At 36.1% G+C, this 20,717-nt stretch overlaps 1 protein-coding gene across 1 annotated transcript; it reads right to left on the bottom strand.

Moving 5' to 3' along the window:
• Positions 1-6,252: 6,252 nt before the first annotated feature.
• On the bottom strand, positions 6,253-11,196 carry PABPC4L (poly(A) binding protein cytoplasmic 4 like). The gene has a single exon (XM_082728224.1). It carries the CDS (start codon positions 10,360-10,362, stop codon positions 9,250-9,252), a length of 1,113 nt encoding a protein of 370 aa, XP_082584350.1. The 5' UTR covers positions 10,363-11,196; the 3' UTR covers positions 6,253-9,249.
• Between the last annotated feature and the right edge of the window lie 9,521 nt (positions 11,197-20,717).

Raw genomic sequence — 20,717 nt, 5'->3', positions numbered from 1 at the left:
GGTGGATTAAGTTACTAGTGCAGAGTACGTAATTTCAGATCAACTGGTTGAAAGCTACAATACTGGGAGAGGCTGAAATGCCAGTTACATTAGGTATTAAGTCTTGATTTGCTGATGTAGAACTTAGCACTAGTGACTATTTTGAGCCTGTTGTCTCTTTTCTAAGAGCACTAAATCCAAAGCAAGCAGAACGGAAATTAGAAAGATTAAAACAGAAATAAACAAAACACAATGAAAAGAATAAAAATTGAAAAATAATGGAGAGAACTAATGAAACCAAAAGTTGATTCCTTTAAGAGGAAAACAAAATTTATAAAGAAAAGGAAAATATACCTTTATCTATGAATATACCCAGGAGAATTGAAAATATATATTCACAGGAAAGTTTGCACACAGATGTCACAACAATATCATTCATGATAGCCAGGGAGTAGAAACAACACAAGTGTTTAACAAATGATGAATGGATAAACAATGTGAATGTTATTCTTCCATAAAAAGGAATTAAGTACTGATGTATGCAACATGGATGGAACTTTAAAATATTGTGCTAGGTGCAAGAAACCAGGGACAAAATGTCCCATATAATAACATTTATATGAAACAAAGAGGCAAATCCTTATCTACATGAATTAGATAATGGTTGCCAGGTACTGGTGGAGGGAGGAAAGAATGGGGAATGACTGCTAATGAATGGATGGGGTTTCTTTTTGAATGATGAAGAGGTTCTGGAATTGGATAAAGGTGATGTGTACAACTTTGTGAGTACACTAAAAAATACTGAATTGTACATTTGAAAATTGTTAATCTCATGGTACATGAATTATAGCTCAAAAAAAAAGACATCTATGATAGTTTTCATAGCTGCATTTTCACTATACTCCCCAAATAGAAGCAACCTAAAAACCCGTTCATGGTATAAGGATAAATAATTTGTAGTATAGTCATATAATAGAATAGTATATGACAATAACAATGAACACATGACTCCTACACCAAGTAGTATATGTGAATCTGGCTAAAATATTTTGAGTAAAAGTGACACAAGAGGTTGCATGTTCTATGAATCAATTTGAGTAAAATTCAAGGTAATTAAAATTAATCTTTAGAGTTTAAAATCAAGACTGAAATTACAACTGAATAAGTATGATAGAAAGTGATCAAATGGAGGGAGTTAGTAGCGGTAATGTTCTGTTTTTGGTTTGAGCGGTAATTACATAAATATACTTGTTTTTGTATTATTCATCCAGTTATATGCTTAAAATTTCTACAGTTTTCTATGTACAAATCACATTTTAATACAAATTTAAAATAATTTTAAAAACTCACTAAATATCCTTCATCAATATGTAGACTTCTCCCAACCTTTTTCTCCCATACTTTCCTAAGAATATGCTGCTGTTAGTTGTGTACTTCCTCAGCCAATACCCAATAAGAAATTTGTTAAGATGTAATGACTTGCTGCTGAGTGTCATTTCTCTACCCCAAAACCCCATATGTCTTCCTCTTAAGGACTTAGGACAAGCTTTACTTTTTTTGGCAGCACAGTTTCCATCTGGGGTTCCTTCTAAAATAAGATCAGATCTCCCACAAAGAAACATTTCCATTCTATATCCTAAAACATGAAAAAGCATAGGTAGGAAAGATAATGAGCTTTTGTTTAAAAATAATAATTATAAAATATTTAAAAATAACATTCCAAATGTTTGAAGGTGAGCTTCTCTGACCTTTTCAAAAGGCTTGCTTTTTTTGTCCCTGCAACATTATGCCATATCATATAGGGAGCCTTCCTTGACCCTTGTGAGGAAAAAAGAAAAAAGAAAAGAAAAATGCTTCCAATTTGAAAAGATTTCTTACTTTGGTGATAAATTCCCCTCATCATTTTTTTTTTCATAAACCATTTGGAAGACTTCTTTTACCCCTTGCAATAGATAGCACATTATCTGATCAAAAGTTAAAACTTTGAAAGAGTCAGGGATTAACCTGATACTGGAAATAAAACCAGTTCATTTCCTGCATGTCAACTAAGGGAAATAGTAGCATTAAAAAAGGATTGAAAAATACAGAGACCAAGGAATGCAAGGAATCCTTGGCCATTGTAAAAATTTACACCTGACTTTAAGAGTAATAGAAGACCATGACAGGTTCTTAAGCAGAATGACATGATCAAATTTGCATTTGACAGTTTCGTTTTGGTTAAAATCAAAACAAATATTCAAATAAAATAATATTACCACAAAACCTCAGTGCCAGTTGCTTTTTATCACTTGTAATCTATACAATGTAAGTGTTTTTTGTATAAATACTATATGTAACATATTAGTGAATAGAGTGGTGAATAATACTAGATTATCATTTCTAACACCTCCCTTGGTATTTCAGTAAAATAATGATGTGTCAAAATAGTCTAGTTATAATTCCAGTATTTGGCTTGCATTCAATTTGAGGTGCTTCTTTGATTAACAAAGATTTGCTGGAATTACTATAAAGCCTTATTTTAATTTCAAGAAACTAGAATTGGCAATATGTCAAAACTACGGTGCATTGGTATGCCACTGGCTCATGCACAAAGATAAAGTGGAATGTAAATCAAAATTGTGATTCACTATAGAATGTCAGATATGGTTTCCTGTGATAAGAAAGTCCCAACGGAAATACCAAATTAAACATACGCATACACACCCCCCACAATGAATCATGACCAATATTTGCTCTACATAAAAAAAAAATAAATGAAATAAAATAAAATTATAATGACATCCACCATTTCAGTGACATTGCCTTTGGAAAGCAAATGTGCTGTTAGTATTTGGCAGAAGTTCAACCTGAGAGTACTTTTAATATCTAAGTGATATAAATATAAATGGGTTAACAAAATCAGATGCAATATCATTGTACAAACTGCCAATATCTCTCAGAAGCTAAAAATTTTCTTTATTATGGCAAAGAAGGCCACTAATAGAATCATTTTTCTTTTGCGGCTTGATGGATTCAATTGTTTCATTCAGGGAACTTCAATATAGTTAAGAGCATTTTGTGAACACAAAGATAAGACATGGCCATGTGGCAAAACCAACACATAGCTATATTTCCTCTGAGCAAACTTGCAGAATAATCTGACCTTAGATTCAAATCTAAATGTATTAGTAACTCAGGATTTAGCACATCTGTATTTTTATTTTTTTTAATGTAGTTTGCATGGTTAAAATGTGTGAGGATTATGCCACATTTGTGTATCCAGAAATAAATAAATTAAAAAGCTTTAGGTTTAAGTCCAATTTTGTTAATTGCTAAAATTTAAGTGTACTAATGAACCTAATAACAAGTATTTTAGAAAAGAAAATGAGCACCTATTAATTTATCTTTGTGGTTAAGTTAGTTTTGTATATTGGGGCAATTTTATAGGCATGTAATATTCTAGATTTTTCTCAAGAATTATTCATTATACTGTCAGTAGAACTTCTTTTTCAAATTCTTTATATAGAATATCACAATAGTTGGTAATATAGGAATACCTCAGATATATTGTGGGTTTGGTTCCAGACCACTGCAATAAAGTGGATGTCACAATAAAGTGAGTCAGATGATTCTTTTTGGTTTTCCAGTGCATATAAAATTTATGCCTATATTATAGAAGTCTACTAAGTATGCAATAGTATCATATCTAAATGCAATGTACATACCTTAATTTAAAAACACTTTATTGTTAAAAAAAAAAATGCTAACCACCACCAGAGTTTTTAGCAAGTCATAAACAGTGATCACAGATCACCATATCAAATATAATAATAATGAATGAGTTTGAAGTATTGAAAGAATTACCAAAACATGACACAGAGATACCAAGTAAGTAGATCCTTAGAAAAAGTGGTCCAGTAGACTTGCTTGATGCAGAGTTGTCACGACCCTTGATTTTGTAAAAAAAAACCCACAGTTATCTGTGAAGCACAATAAAATGAGGTATGCCTGTCTTGGTGGTATGATTCTAAAATGTTAGCATGTATGAAAACATACTTAGCTTAGAGTACCTTATAGTAAAACTCAAGAAACCAGTACCTATTAAATATAGATTTATTTTCAAATGTTACTGTAAGAAACCTTTGGTAATCTGTTGACAATTATTTTTGGTGGAAACCCATTTGGGTGACTAAATTGAATCTAACCTTTTCAGTTAGAATTTTCAGCAGATGCTTAATTTAAATCTAATAGAGTATGATATATAAAAATACAAGTCCTGTTACCAAACAAAAATGAATTTAATCTTATACAAAATACATTGCATAATTTGTCCCTTAAGATTGTACAATCTGAGGTAGAAAAAAAATCACCTTTTTGATTCATGTCGAAACTATTTGTAGGGAGAAAATGGAATTTTAAGAATTATTTGGAGGCAAAAGTGAAAAGAAAAAAGAAATATCAAGTAAGTACTGATATTCAAAATTAGATGTAAGTAAAAAATATCCAGGGTTTAGTGGATGCATACTCTTGTATCCATTTCTACTCTTCTATCTTCCTGTCGTAAGTGCATTCTGCACAGAACTTAGAGAGTTGATTACTTCTTTGATTCTAGTAGCAGATCTTGTTTAATATCAATAATGGACAATAAGAACTGAGGCAGAAAGTTGTTAAAAGGTTTCTAGGAAAGATATCACCTTCTGAATGCTGTGTCTCTGTATGATGACAGAATTCCTACAGCTGTCTTGTCACTTGCATAATAATAAAACTGAGATATGGGGGGTGGGGAGGGGAAAGTCAAGACACTCCAAAATGGTACAGAAGTCTTAATGTACTATGCCTGAAGGTATTTAAACTCTGAATATTTTGTTAGATAAAATTTCCTTTTCTAGTGTGAATTTGAATTTTTTGTTAGCCAAAGATATCATGATGATATTTAATTTGTTCTACTCTTTAAAGATTTTTTTTTTAAAGATTTTATTTATTTATTTGTCAGAGAGAGAGAGGAGTGAGAGTGAGCAAAAGCAGACAGAGTGGTAGGCAGAGGGAGAAGCAGGTTCCTTGCTGAGCAAGGAGCCCGATGTGGGACTGGATCCCAGGATGCTGGGATCATGACCTGAGCCGAAGGCAGCTGCTTAACCAGCTGAGCCACCCAGGCGTCCCTGTTCTACTCTTTAAAATGTAGATTGAAAAAATCTTTTTTATCTACTGTTTTATCTACTTAAAAAAAAAAAATTACATTAGGAGGCATATTTTCCAAATACAAGGAAGCGAATTCTAAATCCTCAACATGTTAGCTGAATTTTACTTTAACAATTAAATGCAGAAGTGTTTTAAAAATAGTCAATTTTGAGGCACCTGGGTGGCTCAGTCAGTTGGGCATTCTGCCTTGGGCTTAGGTCATGATCTCAGGGTTCTGGGATTGAGCACTGTGTTGGGCGTAGCAGGAAGCCTTCTTCTCCCTCTCCTGCTCCCCCTGCTTGTATTCTCTCTCTTTTGTCAAATAAATAAATAAACTCTTTTAAAAAATAGTCAATTATTCCTCATGAAAACTTGATCTATAGTAATGGTTTTTTAAAATCATGGTCCCATAATTATGAGTTACTGTAATAGATATTTTAGTTCATAAGGAAGTTGGTGTTTTAAAACATGAAATATGAATCTCTTCATTTGAAAATGCAAGTTGTTTTCAGTTTACTTCTACAACAAACTGACCTTTAGAAAATTAGAAATATTTAAAAATTTAATAAAAAATCATTTTTAGACATGTCTTTACCATTGAAAAGATTAAACCTTATTTGATCTTTTCTCAACTGGGTGTGGTGCAAAAATAATGAATACTGTTATGCTGAAAATAAAAAATAAATTTAAAAAAATATTAAGAACATGAAATTACCAATTCTAAACCACTTTAAAATGTTTATCTTTACTAACTGAAGATTTTCATTTAAAAATTTAAAAATATTTAGAAATTTGGTATTTTTAAATAAATGTTAGAAGGCACTTTTATTGAATTGGCAGTGAATGCCAGCAGGCATCCACAACAAACTTGGTAATGTTTGTTAGTAGAGGAAGGCAAGAATAGAAGCAATGGTTCAAGGCACCTATGTAAATAAGGTCTTACTGGAATGCTTGTCAGAAAAGTAAAGAGTCTTCTTATCAAGGTACTTGGGTATAAGATTAAATTTTCTTCAAAGAATGAACCTCTCTTCCCAACTAGGATGACTTGATATCATCACACACACAAAATTGAAAATGAGCAAAATTCAAATAAATGAATCAAGAAAATCCACAGGATTATGTATTTTTGTAAACTGACTTTTTCATTTCTTACAACAGATATTAAAAATAAGCAATTTCTACAAAAATTACAGAATATTGTGTAATGAAGCTACAGCTACAATTCATCTAGACATCTGATATAATGTCTATTAATTCTTTGTGCACATAGCAGAGATCTCAGTTCCCTGATACTATCTTAACAATCCATTTACCAGCATTATGAAATATTGTTCAAATATTTAAACACTTTGATAGACTGGATTATCCAGAAAGAGATGTCAAGGCTTGACATACCTACTACACTTCCCAGTCTTCCTGCTCAGTCTTCTTAAGAACTTTCTGCTTTTGAGGTAAATACTTCTCAACACAGTGATTCAGAGGCCCAACAAATTCAAGTTGGCATATGAGTCTCACATAGATTCTCATGGTAGGTAGGTATTTACAAAACATATTAATAAAGCTTGAAAAGCAAGATACTTTTACAAGATTTACTATAGGCTGTGATAAGATACTCCACAGACAAAAGTTTCACTTAGAAATTATTGAAACTATAAAACTCTGAATGTAACAGAAGACGATACAGATTGTGTGTGTATTTGAGTTGTGCGAAGTATTTTGAATCACAACATCAAAGCCATATAAGTAAAAGCCTGAAAATTCTGAGTTTAAAATTGACTTTGAAATGACCCTCAAAACTATAAACAAAGTGAGATATTGGGGGAAAAAAGTCTAAACTTCTATTCTTAACATGTAAAGAAATGTAACAAATCCATACAAATAAAAAACCCAAAAGGAAAACAGACGAAGATCATGAAACATCAGTTCATCAGTTCACAAATATGAAAACACAGGTGGCCAACAAATACAAGAAATGCTATTTAACTTTTGTAGTAATAAAAAAAAGTAACCATGAAATATTTTGCTTTACATATCATTTTGAATTAGCGGACAACTTAAACAAAATCTCCTGATCTTGGAGTATAGGAAAATGGACAGTCCTCCACACTGATAGTGGAATTGTAAATGGCACAAGTTTTCTGGAGAGCATTTGGGAAATATTTATCAAAAATTATTTTAAATTACTAGCCCTTTTCAACATTAATTCCAAAGAATTACACATTTTCTTAAGAAAATTATTGGATATCTGTAAGCATAGATAAATTTGCAAGGATGGGGGTAGGGAACAATCTAATAACCTTTATCTGTATCAAGAGAAAATTCATTATATTTAGTACAAACATTGAAGGGCTAAAACTCATTAAAATTATAATGCAAATAATTTTTTGTGGATCTGGAAGTTGACTATGGCATATTGTAAAATTAAACAAGTAATTTGAAATAAGGTTATAATAATTCTATTTTGTTAAATTATCTATGTGTATATGTATAAAAAATTGGGAGGATATGCAACAAGTTTTAACAGAAGATTTGTCTGCATAATAGTATTTTATGTTGCTGTTAAGTTTTTCAATATCTATAAGAGACTTTTAATTTAGAAAATGTGCCACGAACAAACATATAGTATATACAAAAATAAATAGAAACAGATTTTCTTATTCTTTCATAGCTAAACTATTGCCAAAGACAATCTTTTAATATATCTTTTGTACTGGTAATATAAGAAACAAGCTTTGAATATATGGTTGCAGGAAACCTCTAAGCAGAGTAAAAAAATAAATAAATAAAATAGAATAGCAATAAGAAGAACAAAGCTATTCCAGACACCATTGGTAAAACAGAATTTTAAAAGTAATTATTTAAATGTTAATAAATAACTCTTGTCTCTGTTTCCAAGGTGGATTTAAAATAGCACATAGTGAATCAAGTAACACAGATCAAGGGTAAGAGAAAGAAAGGTCTGGAAATGGGACTAAAAATTATTCTAGAAAACAGGCAAATTAATGTGATTTCAATTTACCAGAAAATTAGTGAGCTTCTGACAAATTGAGGTTAAAACCGAATCTTAATGGGTTATGTTTCTCTCATGTTCTAATAAAAAGAGACATGAGTTCATAAAAATAAAGAAACATACCTTTCTCAACCCTGAGATCGTATCATGACATCAAAAAATATAAAATAGAGCTTGAAAAAGAGTTGTTAAACAGAATTTCTATATTCTCTATATATGACTTTTATAATATTGGTGTCTGGTAAAAACTTAAGGCATAATACTAACCTGATAGGTATGAAGAGAATTAAGACCAAGCCAACTTTTCTCACCTTAATTGACAAAAGTTTAAAGCTTAAGGAATATAGACATTAAAGTTTTACTACTCAAGTCCCAATTTTGATAATTAGCAAGCACATGAATTATATATAGTCTACCAATGGAAAGAAGAGCTAAATGCCCTATAAATCAGGTTTGTAGGCAACATTAAAAATCTCCATCATTAATTTCAGCCATCAGAAAACAACCATGTCAGGATATAACTTCAAAAGAAATTCAACTATTTCCCACTACTTTAAACATTAATTCAAAATGGAAATTAGATGTTGAATTTATACTAGCCATTCTTAAACCTTTGGTTTCTTTAAAAAGCTTAGATGAGAAATTAGAGAATTTGTTTATGAAAATAAATTACTTTGTGATTCTTAGTTATAAGAACTATTTTTAGCATATTTTCATAGAAGAAATTAAAGATAGCAACATTACTAAAATAAGAAAGAAAATATGAATAAACCCAAATAATTACCTCACTTCATGCGGCTCAAAATGTAATAAAAATATATCTAATTACACTTATTGCTACTGATACTGAATCAAAATCAGAGAAATACACAATATTGTAATTAGAAGATGTGCCTCTGTAAAATGAATCAAGCTTCCAAGATTCATTTATTTTTTCCACACAAGAAAAAAATAGCTTCGAATACAAAACCTTTTATCACAAAGTTTACTAAATTAAGTGGCCATCAGCTGGGGTTTGGAATTTTCTCAGCATAATTCAGGCAGAGATCACTATCATTCCAACGCCTGCTGCAAACACTGGCTGGTGCAGTAAGTTTTCTCTCCTAGGGCCTGTGGGCCAGGGCAATGTAGAGTGGCTTGGAGCCCAAGATTCGCCCATTCATCTCAGCCATTGCTTTAGTGGCCTCCTCAGGAGAAGAGAAGCAGATCAACCCAAACCCTTTGCTTCGCCCTTCTTCCCGCATTATCTTGACTCTGCTAATTGATCCAAATGAAGAAAATTCCCTCCACAGTTTTTCATCATCGATGGTATCATCGAGGTTCTTAATGTAGAGCTTCATGCCCCGGCTTCTCCGAAATCTTTCCTGTTTCAGCTGCTCAAACATTTGCTTCAACTCAGCCTGCCGCTCTGATTTCTTTTGCGCCCGGCCTACAAAAAGCAGCTGTCCGTTTATGTCCTTTCCATTCATTTCTTCAACAGCTTTTTTGGCAGCCTCATGGCTATCAAAACTCACAAAGCCAAAGCCTTTGGATTTCCCACTGGAATCTGTCATCACCTTAACACTCAGGGTTTTGCCGTATTTACCAAAAACTTCCTTCAGTCTCTCATCATCCATGTCATCGCCAAAGTTTTTGATGTAAACATTGGTGAATTCATTGACCTTGTTTTGGAGCTCAGCTTCCCGATCTTTACGGTTTTTGAATCGGCCAACAAACAGCCTGCAGTCCTTAAGCAGGGCCCCATTCATCTCCTCGATGGCCCTGTCAGCTGCGACCTGGTTCTGAAAGTGCACAAATGCATAACCCCTAGAGCCTTGATCATCAGTCATCACTTTGGAGGACAGGATCTTCCCAAAAGCTGAAAAATGTTCATAAAGGGTTTTGTTATCAATAGATTTGTCTAGATTCTTGATGAACACGTTCCCAATGCCAGATTTCCTTAAGTAGGCATCACGTTGAGACCACATGAGACGGATGGGTTTGCCTTTTATCATGTCAAAGTTCATTGTGTCCAGGGCCTTCTGGGCATCAGCCAGCTTCAGGAAGTTCACGTAGGCATAGCCCAGCGAGCGGCGGGTGACCAGGTCCCTGCAGATGCGGATGGACAGCACAGGCCCCACGGCGCTGAACTTTGTGAACAGCAGGTCCTCGGTGACATCTGCATTGAGATCACCCACATACAGGGAGGCCTGGCGGTACTTGGCTGCTACGTTCATCTCTTTGCTCCTCCCCACGTGAGCCTGTCCCGAGCCGCGCTTGGAACGATTCCAGCAGCAAGGTGACCAGGCCACGGTCCGCGCCGGGCTCACGCGTGGTGGCCTGAGGATCAGGGCTTAGAGGCCTAGAGGTGGGGTTCAGGGACAGCTCCAGCAGGTTAGGCAACAGCCTCATCAAAAACCTCCCCGCCCCCGCCAGCAACCAATTCGGCTCTAGCTGTACGAGAGCAGCAGAATTCTGAAATCGCACAGAAAGGCTAGCAGGGCAAGACGTTCCTTCCCCATGGATCTGTGAGCAATCTTCAAGGGGTGGGCTGGCCCTCCATCTGAGCGTTCTCTACGGGCGCCCTGGTTGCCGGTTTCTGAATAAAAATAGGCCTCTCTCCGGCTGGTGTAAAGTTACAGCCGCCGGGGGAAGAACTCCACAAGTGGCGTTAGAGGCGGCTGCTCCGGCCGCGCCGCGGGGGCGGAGGGCGCAGGGCCCCGGCGAGACCCGAACCCGCCGGGGGCCGAGTTCTGCGAGCGCCGCGGCCAAGGCGCCGCCGGGGCCAACGCGGGCCGCGGGCGCCCTGGCAAACCCCGGCCACTCTCCGCAGGGCCGACCCGGCGCGGCGCCTGGGGATGGACGAGTGGGGGGAAGGGGGAAGCGGACGGACCCACGGACGCGCGGCCCAGCAGGCTGCGGCCGAGCTGGGGCTGGGGGCTCACCCGGGCTGCGGCCGGCGGGGGGCGGGCTGGCGGCTGGCGGGAAACCCGGAACTCGCGCGCGGAACTTCCCGCGCACCCGCGGCCAAGTGGGATGTTTTCTTTTTAATATTTTTTGAGAATGTTCTTCCCCCCGCCCCTCTCACACATTTCCCACCTCCCTCAGACAGTTGCGCGGAGAAGCAGGAGGCGGTGACTTGGGTGGAGAAAGGCTGACTAGGGGAGTGGCCCTAATAAACCCACCCGCCTGCAGGGATTTGCACCGGTCTCACCGGAGGATCTTTTCCAAACGTGCATCAGGGCTTGTCACTTCTTGCTTATCATCCTCCAATGGCTTCCTTGGACTCGTGGATGAGGCCCAACATCCTCACCTTGTGCTACAAAGTTCTGCAGTATTCCTGCCAAGTTCCAGCCTCAACTTACTGCTTGGCTCCCCTTACTAAAATCCATGATAGACTGACTTATTTTTTTCAGGCCCACCTTTCCAAAAAATGTACGTCTCAGAAATCAGTTTTAAATACTCTTTCCAAATAGACGTTTTCCCTAAGTAATTTAGGAACGTTTTGATTTCCCTCTTAGAAACCTAACACTGCCCGTGTAATTCCGTGACAGTAGAGGCCATGCCCATTTTATTTCTAGGCCTAACCGAGGGTCTTTCAGAAATGGGCTGTTCAATGTTTATTCAATTTATTGACGATGGAATAGATGCGGTATTTGGCCAGAGGCTGTTTTTCATGCCCAGGGACATGCAGATAGTGTTGCTTACCTCAGAGAATATTGTAAGGATTTAATGAACTAATAGATTTGGAAATGTCTAACAGGATCTGACAGTCAGTAATAATGATTTTATTTCCCCTACCATTAAATAAATTTCTTAACATTGTTCTCATAAAACCTTAAAATGTGTATCATAACTCATCTTAAGGATTGTTACAAGCAAAGTGGAATTGGGGGGATTAGTTTATATAAAGCTAATTACATAAGGCTTTTCAAACTTTAATGGACATAGGAATCACCTGGGGATTTTATCTGAAAGCAGATTCTGATTCAGAACCTTGAAATGGACTGGAAATTCCATTTCTAAAAAGCTCCTGAGTGATGCAAATTCTGCTGCTCTGTGAACTATGCTAAATAACAAGGTTTAGAGTTAAATTAGTGAGTCCCCATAGTGGCATCTTTTCTAATGTAAGAACAAGAAAAAGTACATTTCTCCTTCATAATATAATGATACTCTAGCAATTCATAGTACATTAAAACAACAACAACAACAAAATTAAAACCAGAGTATGATTCTCATTATAAAATTCAAATTGCTTTTAGCATATCTAAAATTGAATAATGGGTCTGTGATTCCACCAAAATTAATCCTGATTAATGGCTTCTGTTTGTGAAGTTTATTGTTATCTGTTGCTCTTGTAAAATCGTTAGTTCAAATAAATAATATTTTCTTCAGCCATATCTTCAAGGCTTCAATTTAAAAGAGGAAGAAAGATGGGCATGTGGGAGGCTCAGTCAGTTAAGCATCTACCTTTGGCTCAGGTCATGATCCCAGGATCTTGGGATTGAGTTCCACATGAGGTGCCCTGCTCAGTGATGAGTCTGCTTCTTCCTCTCTTCCTTCCCCTCCCTCCTGCTCATGCTCCCTCTCTTTCTCAAATAAGTAAAACATTTTTAAAAAAAGAAAGAAAGAAAGAAGGAAGAAAGACCAGTCATGTAGATAGTAGATACATCAATGAATATCAGCAACATTCCAGCATGTGCTTTAAAAATTCAGATGCTACTTTGGCATTGTTTAAAGTAAATAAAATTCTTCATACTCAATACTATCAATTTTTTTAAAAGAAAGTTTCTAACTATATTTTTCCCGAGAATTTTGTCTCAAGACTATTTCTAGGAAATATGCCTAAGAGCACATTAGGTCTTTGTATAATAGTAATTCAGGAATAGCAAGATACCAGAATATTCAAGAACTCATGGGTTTTTCCATTTCAGTTTGTGTGATCTTCACCCAGCATATTGTGAAAAATTAAAAAAAGAGTTTCCAAATTCAGAATTTAGTACTATATTTTTTGACTCTAACTTATATGCCAGAGGTACAAATCTCAATTTGTTAAATTACCACCAATCATGCTCCTTCCGATCTATTCTACTCCTTATACTGTTTTTTTTTAATATATTTTAACAAAGCAAGTGCTCTTAAGCATCTATGATTCTTCCCTCCCTTTAATTGTCTAAATTTTATCTTTTGCTTTTGTCACTCGTGTTCATTCACTAATTTCTTAAGTGGGGTACTCTTTCCATTTACCCTGCTTTTCCTTTCCAGTTGCACTTCTTTATCTCATTTCCTTGTGTATTATTGCATGAGTTTTATTCATTCATCTTCTTTTACCTATATGCCAGTCCATCTTTCATTTTGCTGCCAGAATTAATTTTGTTAAAGTTTCTTCCATAAGATTTTAGTAAAAAATAACAACTGGCTTCCAAAACTTTGAAAAATCAGCCCCATCATAAATACACGTATCTTCTGTCAGGCTAGTACTTCATTTGTTGTACATACATGTGCGGTTCTTTGATTATCCAAATTCTATCATCCTTCAGCTCCATTTGTGCCATTTTTTTTTCCTCCCAGTAGTCCAGCTGACTGGCACTGATTACATCTCCTTTTCTGAAATAATCTATTTAACATATCCATTGTATATATGAAACTAATTTTGGCATGAGTTCACTGGCTTTGATAAACCTTGACTTTAAATTATCATGTATGATATTGTCTTAAGCTTTCCTTAGCTCATCGTTACAGCTACGTATATTGCTGACTTGAATGTCTTCTTATTTCCTTAACTACTCTGAACATATTTCAGTCAAGGGCCACTATTTTGCCTCATTTCAAAGTAAGTTGTAATTTTGCTTATCTTATGTTTCTTTTAGCTCAATTGTCTCTTCAATGTACAGATTTGTTACATGGGTGGCTCACAGAATTAAGCGGGAATTAAGGGCTTCTCTGCCTTAATGACAGGAGAACTGTCTGTGTTTCTATTCACTGATATAGATGTCAATGTAAGTTATTGCTTACTTTCATATTTATTTTGGGGAAATTAATAAATAGCTACTGTGAGTTTGAAAATGCATTTTAAAATAAAAATCTGTGGTTCTAATTAGACCAAACTAGTTTCTGATATCAACTTGAATCATTACTCTTATGTAGTCAACTACTGATAAAAATTTTCTTATTTTTGCTCAAAATGATCTTTAGTGTCTCAATTGAAGTAATCATGAATAAAAATTTCTTTTATTATACTTTGAAAGTGCCATGTTTAATATTTACTCCAAAGTATATTATCTCTTTCATATTATTTGGGTTCAATTTCATTTGACAATTAGGGTCTTTTTTCAGATTTGATTGCTTTCTGCTATGTTTTTACCCAAACGCAGTGTTAACTTCTTTAACATGAGGAATATAATTTACATATCAGAGTTAGCCTTCACCAAATGTGCATTTCAAAACATCACACACAATAAGTAATGTCTAATTACTAGTAGATCTCCATCAAAAGTTCAGTTCAATCCAAAATATCATTTACTAGTACAGATATTAGGTATTGTTGCAAGAAAACTGAATAAGACAGCATTAAAAAAAAAAAAAAGACAGCAGTTTTCCACAAAAGTATTATAGCTCTTATTAGGGGAAACAAAACAAAACAAAACAAAAAACAAAAACAATAATGTAAAAGCAATAATCTGAAATAGGTAAGATAGAAATGTAATGTAGTATAGAAGATATTTTAATAATTCTGTCTATGAAGGTTAAAAAAGCCTTTTCAGAGAAGATGGTGCTAGAGAAGATTTGGGTGTCTTTTGTGAACTCCAGGAAAATTTAGGGCTAAGTAAAGTTAGTAGTAACTGGTATCCAATAATATTACTGGAATATAAAGTGTGAAGAAGGAAATGTCAGGAATTGAGGCAAGAAAAGACAAGGGACAATAAGCCAGAGTGCCTCACATGCTAAGTTATGATACAGCCTTCATTCTAAATGAGAACTCTTGGAATAACTGATGGAAGTGACATGTTTACACAATATTTCAGAAAAATAATGTGAAAGTAATATGAAAGTCATGGAGTCACAGAGAAAGGAAGCAGAAAAGATGCAAAGTAAAGAAACAAAATCATTAACCACATTGCATATAAAAATGTATTTTAAAATAAAAATCTTTTATACTAATTAGACCAAAGTACTTTCTGAAGTCTTGAATCATTCCCTGAGGTGGTTAACTACTGGTAGAACAGTTCTAGAAACTGAGAATATGATGGCTATTAAGGCACAACTGGTGATGAAAACCAGTTAAAGTTGTAATCTGACTGCCCTCAGGTGGGTGCCCAAAGCCCTTCAATTTTGTCACTGTGCCTTCCCTACTTCACTTGTACCTTCTCTCTTTGCTTCAGAACTCTGACTTCCATTTACATTTGTACCACATTGCCAAAGCCTGGAAAACTGTTCACTTTGCATTCTTAGACTCTTCAGAATTCCTTTCTATAAAAAATCAAACTTCTCTACTACCAGTGCTGATCACTTCTCATAACACCAATCCATTGTAACATTATGCCCAAATCTTCTCAATCTCACCAGGAGTAAAGTTAAGGAAGAACAGATGGAGTGAAATGGTCAGAAAATACCCTTTGTCCCACTCTCTTTTCTAAATGGAACCTATGTGCCATTGCAAAGGAAAGTCTTTTGTGCTTTAACCTTGATGCAGAGAGAGGGATTGAACTTCAACTATCTTACTTCAACTATCTTACTCTTCATACCAGGGAAGAACTTGCATCTTCCATAGAGATGTTCATGTCATTACTGGTCATTCACACAAGGAAGATTTTCTGACACCTATTGTGGGGAACTGTCATTTACTCTGGACAGAGACCTTTCCTGCTCATCATTCTGGTCTTGATTCATCTATACCGCAGCCCTTAGAATTAGTCAAATTTCCACCTAGAAAACAGTATCCCAGTTTCCATGGGCTTAACCTCAAAGGTTTCTGCATTTAAGATCTATGGAAGTCAGTGCAGTAGAAGCTACGGGACCGACAGGGTCCCTAGGAACTGATCTTTAGTTGCTGATTTTCCCTTCTCATTCTCCTTCACTCCTTCATGTGTATCCCTGAGTGGGTGCCATATTAAGTAATGTAAGCAGGCTGTTACCAGTTTAGAGTGCATGATTATCATCTCTCCTGCCCTATGCCAGGCCTATTTCTGTAATTGGGTAAAAACATTTTATGATACAGTAACTTTTCTGCCTGGTCGCAGTTTCTGGCTGCAACTGGCAAACTCAAATATTCAAAAAAGTCTTCAAGTTATAAAGTCCCTTTCCAGCAGTTTGCTAAAAACTTCTGTATTTAAAGCAAAATCTTTTCCTCAGGTAGCAATTCCTGCGATCTTACCTAGATGTGTTACTGCATTTTCTGATACTTGCTGTTATGTCAAACTGTCAGAACTAATCAACTGGCCTAAAAACTGTCCTATTTAGCTACTTGCTATGTGATATTCTCCTCAATAATTCCATTACCACATACATAACTTACACAGACTCATTTGGTATTTTTTATTTTTTGTCACTGCCCCCCAATGCACACACACAGCATATACTCTAAAATGTAAATTCCATGAAGGCAAAAATTGTGTCTGACTAAGTCACCACCATATTCTCAATGCCTCGAATAAGAGCTAGCATTCAATAGGTTCTCAAAGCATATGTTTTGAGTGTTGGTAGACAATTACTATTCATAGATCTCTTACATCTCTGCACAGTTTGTCAATAAAGGCACTATAGTTTAAACGATGTTTCAAACAGCTTTGAAAGATAGAGATAATATTTCTTTCTGAAGCAAAGTGCAAGTTTATTCACAGCCTAGCAGGATAGAGATATTGTCTCTCTTTGGAGCACAGAACAGGCATGTTTCCTCTCCTTTATAAAATATTCAGGTTTTCTAAGAACTGGGTTACTCTCCTCTTAGGAAACCCACTGTGGGTGCCAGTGGCACTCAGATGTTCACATAATACCATATGGGAATTTGGGCTTGCAGAACTGTTACACACACACACATACATGCACACACACACACACCCCTCACTACTATGTTTGCTACTGTTATTATTATAAGTAATAAAGTCTTTCTCTCACCCAGGAGTATTGTTTATTTTACCAGTATCCATAAAACTGTGGCAAGCTAAACTTGAAACTTACAAATAAAGATGAAGTCTCAGACTCTTCACAGATCTTGACAGTTGTAGTGATAAGGATGGAATACTGACATAGCCATAGCTTTATGGAAAGGAAGGTTAAGGCCTCACAAATAAGCTAATGGGATTTGAGGTAAGTCTATGAGTTTCAACAGCAGAAAACACTGACCAAATAATATCATCTACAGGACAAAAAAATGATTCTTCAGTTTCTTGGCTGTTAATCAGAAGGAATTGGACAGGCCGCTTCAGGATAACAATAGGGAAATAGATACAAAGTCAGCTGTCCAAATAGTGTCCTCACTGTTAGCTTCTTGCAGGGATGATTTCCTCACTAATCTGGTAGTCAGCCTCAGGTCCATCCCTTTGAAACCACTAATATTAAAATTAATCCAGGGTGGGCACACTGTTCTGACAGTTTTCAGACAACAGTTGCAGAAACTTGTACCTCTGCTGAACGTGAGAAGAAGGACACTCATGAGCACTGCAGACATTAACAAGAAAATCAATAGAAGTCTGGCTGATTCTCATGGTAGATGAGGATGGTTGGAATACGTAAGGCTTGTTAAGGAAGAATGGCAACTGCATGCCATCTCCTGCCTCAGCTGCTCTTGTACCCCATTATACCAACTTCTACTCATTTGAAGATAAGAGTAAAGGATCTCCAGATTTGTGTTTCTTTGTTTTTCAGTAGGTACTGACTATTGGAAAGCAGTTTTAGCCCAACAGATTTTTCTGAGACAGAAGAACTCTTGTGGGAAACTACAGATGGTAATTGACTAGTATTCATGCTCTTACTATCCTGACAGGCTTTGAGGAAGGTGGGCCACCTAAATCACTGATTCAAAGAAATATATATACAAAGTCTTGCAGTAAACCTCTTTCTACTCTTCAGAAAAAGTCCCCAAGCTCCTATACTAAACCAAGGTGAAAACTCGAGATATTATTATATCTCAACAAGTACCTCAGAATTGTTCCTTTAAAGAAGCTACTATTCTATGAGGCAAATCCCAGCTGGCAAAAGCACACAAATCCAGTAGCCCCAACTACAAGTGGCTGTTAAATAGGACTCCTCAAGACTGAAAGAGTTAGTGCTGATCATTATGAACATGCTGCCTAATAAAGATCTTTGAGCTGGCTAAAAATATTGGAAATTAATTTAGTTGAATCCCAACATACTATCACACCATTGAACCTGATAATAACTGCAAAACCTTATTTTATGGCAAGGTGCATCCTTCTTTATTTCCAAACTCTGATCCCTTTTTCCACCCCTATCCTCCACCTCAATCACTTAAATGAGAAAGGTAATTGGTGAGTGGCCCCAGTCTCCCCTGTCGCCAAAGGGAAACCAGATGTCAAGCAGAACCATTTAAGCCTGTTGGAAGTGTTTAAGGGAAGGGATAAAGTAAAATCTCAATGGCTCCCTCCCAATCCCATCTTGTTTTATTGATTCTTCTCCTACCCACTTAAGCCGTCTCTTAATCTCACAAAACAAACTGAGGGTTGCTGGGTGGAGGGGTTTTGGGAGAAGGGGGTGGGATTATGGACATTGGGGAGGGTATGTGCTTTGGTGAGTGCTGTGAAGTGTGTAAACCTGGTGATTCACAGACCTGTACCCCTGGGGAGAAAAATATATGTTTATAAAAAATAAAAAATTAAAAAAAAAATCTCAATGGCTTTTTTTGGGTATTGATGCCCAGTCACAGTCCTGTTTCCTTAGAAGGAGGGAGTGTCCCCAGTCCAACTGATGGTTTTGGTTATTATTCATAGGGGGGAAGAAAAGCTGAATGGAACTTGTGGATCTTTTAGGACAGCAAAATACACTGTTTCTGTTGATTTTACAATTGGATTTATATTAGTAACTTAGGTGCTAGGTGAACATTCTTACAAATTTGGCAGATTAAAGACAGTCCTCTTTTGGAGCATTGAACTTGGGACATAAATATTCCTTATTGAAACATCATGGATGTGAATGTCCATGTTAAGGGTCATTCAGTCATGGTATTGACAACCATCAAGCAGATGATTGTACTCTTAATTCTCAGATTGCCACCAAAGTTGTCTGAGTCCATTGTTATATTTTATATTTTCATGACTATGTTTCTGAAGTGAGAAAGTTCACACTGTTTTGAGTTCTGCCCATTCCTGTAGAATAGAATGTAGAATCCTCTATTGGGATTACCCCCTCTTGGAGAAGTACACATACCATTGACACATTTATCAGGTTATGGTGTTACTGTTCAGGTTCAGTCTGCATCATTGTGACTGCACCACTGTAGCCTCTGAAGCTAAAATATCATATGTTTGTGTTTTTTTAATACCAAGAATATTTAAAGCTTGACAATGGAATACCATTTTTCACAAAGCCACTAAGCAATATGCTGATATTCTTGATATTCAATAGATTTTCCATATTCTTCACTACCACAGATATCTGGTAGTTGAAGAATTAAAATGTCTTTCCCAAAAATCAACTCAAGAAGATTCTGGCTCTACTTTCTTCAACTACTCTTGGTCCAGAACTTTCAGTCAGAGATTTTAATCACTGAATAAGTCTGTCCACAACAAGTGATCATATCATTTGGTCACTTCCCGAGTAATGATCAGGATTAAGGGTGGGTTTTTTGACCTACTATGAATAGTTGGCATTCTAATCTTCCCATTCATGACCATGCTGGTATTTCTTTCCCTTAATGTCATCACCAGGCTGAACAAGTTAACATATCCTCCAAGGAGTAGCCTGGCCAAAAGGAGTTCAAGGGATTCAAACTCTCTTCTAATGCAGCTACTGAATATCTTCTTAGACTGACATATTTCTAGACCATAAGAATAATGAACATTTATCAGTTTTACACTATACTACTACTACTACTAGTATTCAGCAGTACACTATTCACCAAGTCCCTTTATTGTAGCCCAGTCCAACCAAAATAAGGAGTATTTTCTCTCAGGTGCCTGGCCTTTATGGATAAAAGGTGTGGATGCAAGTAGAAGATGGTTTAATATTGGGCAAAGTTATAGATCCAGAAATGAGGCACAGCAATTTTGTGGTCAAAAGAGGGAAAGCACCAATCTGTGTACCCAGGAAATATTTTAGACTCCAGGAGGTATCATGAAAGGAAGAACATCCATGATCTCTGTCTTTCAGAATCATGTCAGACACTTGCTCATGACACAGGCACACCCTGATGGAGAGGACTTTACATTTAATTGACTACTTTATCTACAATCCCCTATCACATGGCTTTAACCATGATTCAAATGTCATTACCCTTAAGCTCACTGAAAAGACTTTTGAACACAACAAGAGATGGTCTTGCCTCCTGCACTTCCTGTCAACATCTCAAATGTTTTTCCTACTCCTCCTTTTTAATAATGACTGATTATTCAGTCATTCCATGGAGTAGATGAATGCC

Source organism: Mustela nivalis (genome assembly GCF_964662115.1).
Source record: "Mustela nivalis genome assembly, chromosome: 4".
NCBI lineage: Eukaryota > Metazoa > Chordata > Mammalia > Carnivora > Mustelidae > Mustela > Mustela nivalis.
This window is presented reverse-complemented; position numbering and strand designations above follow the sequence as displayed.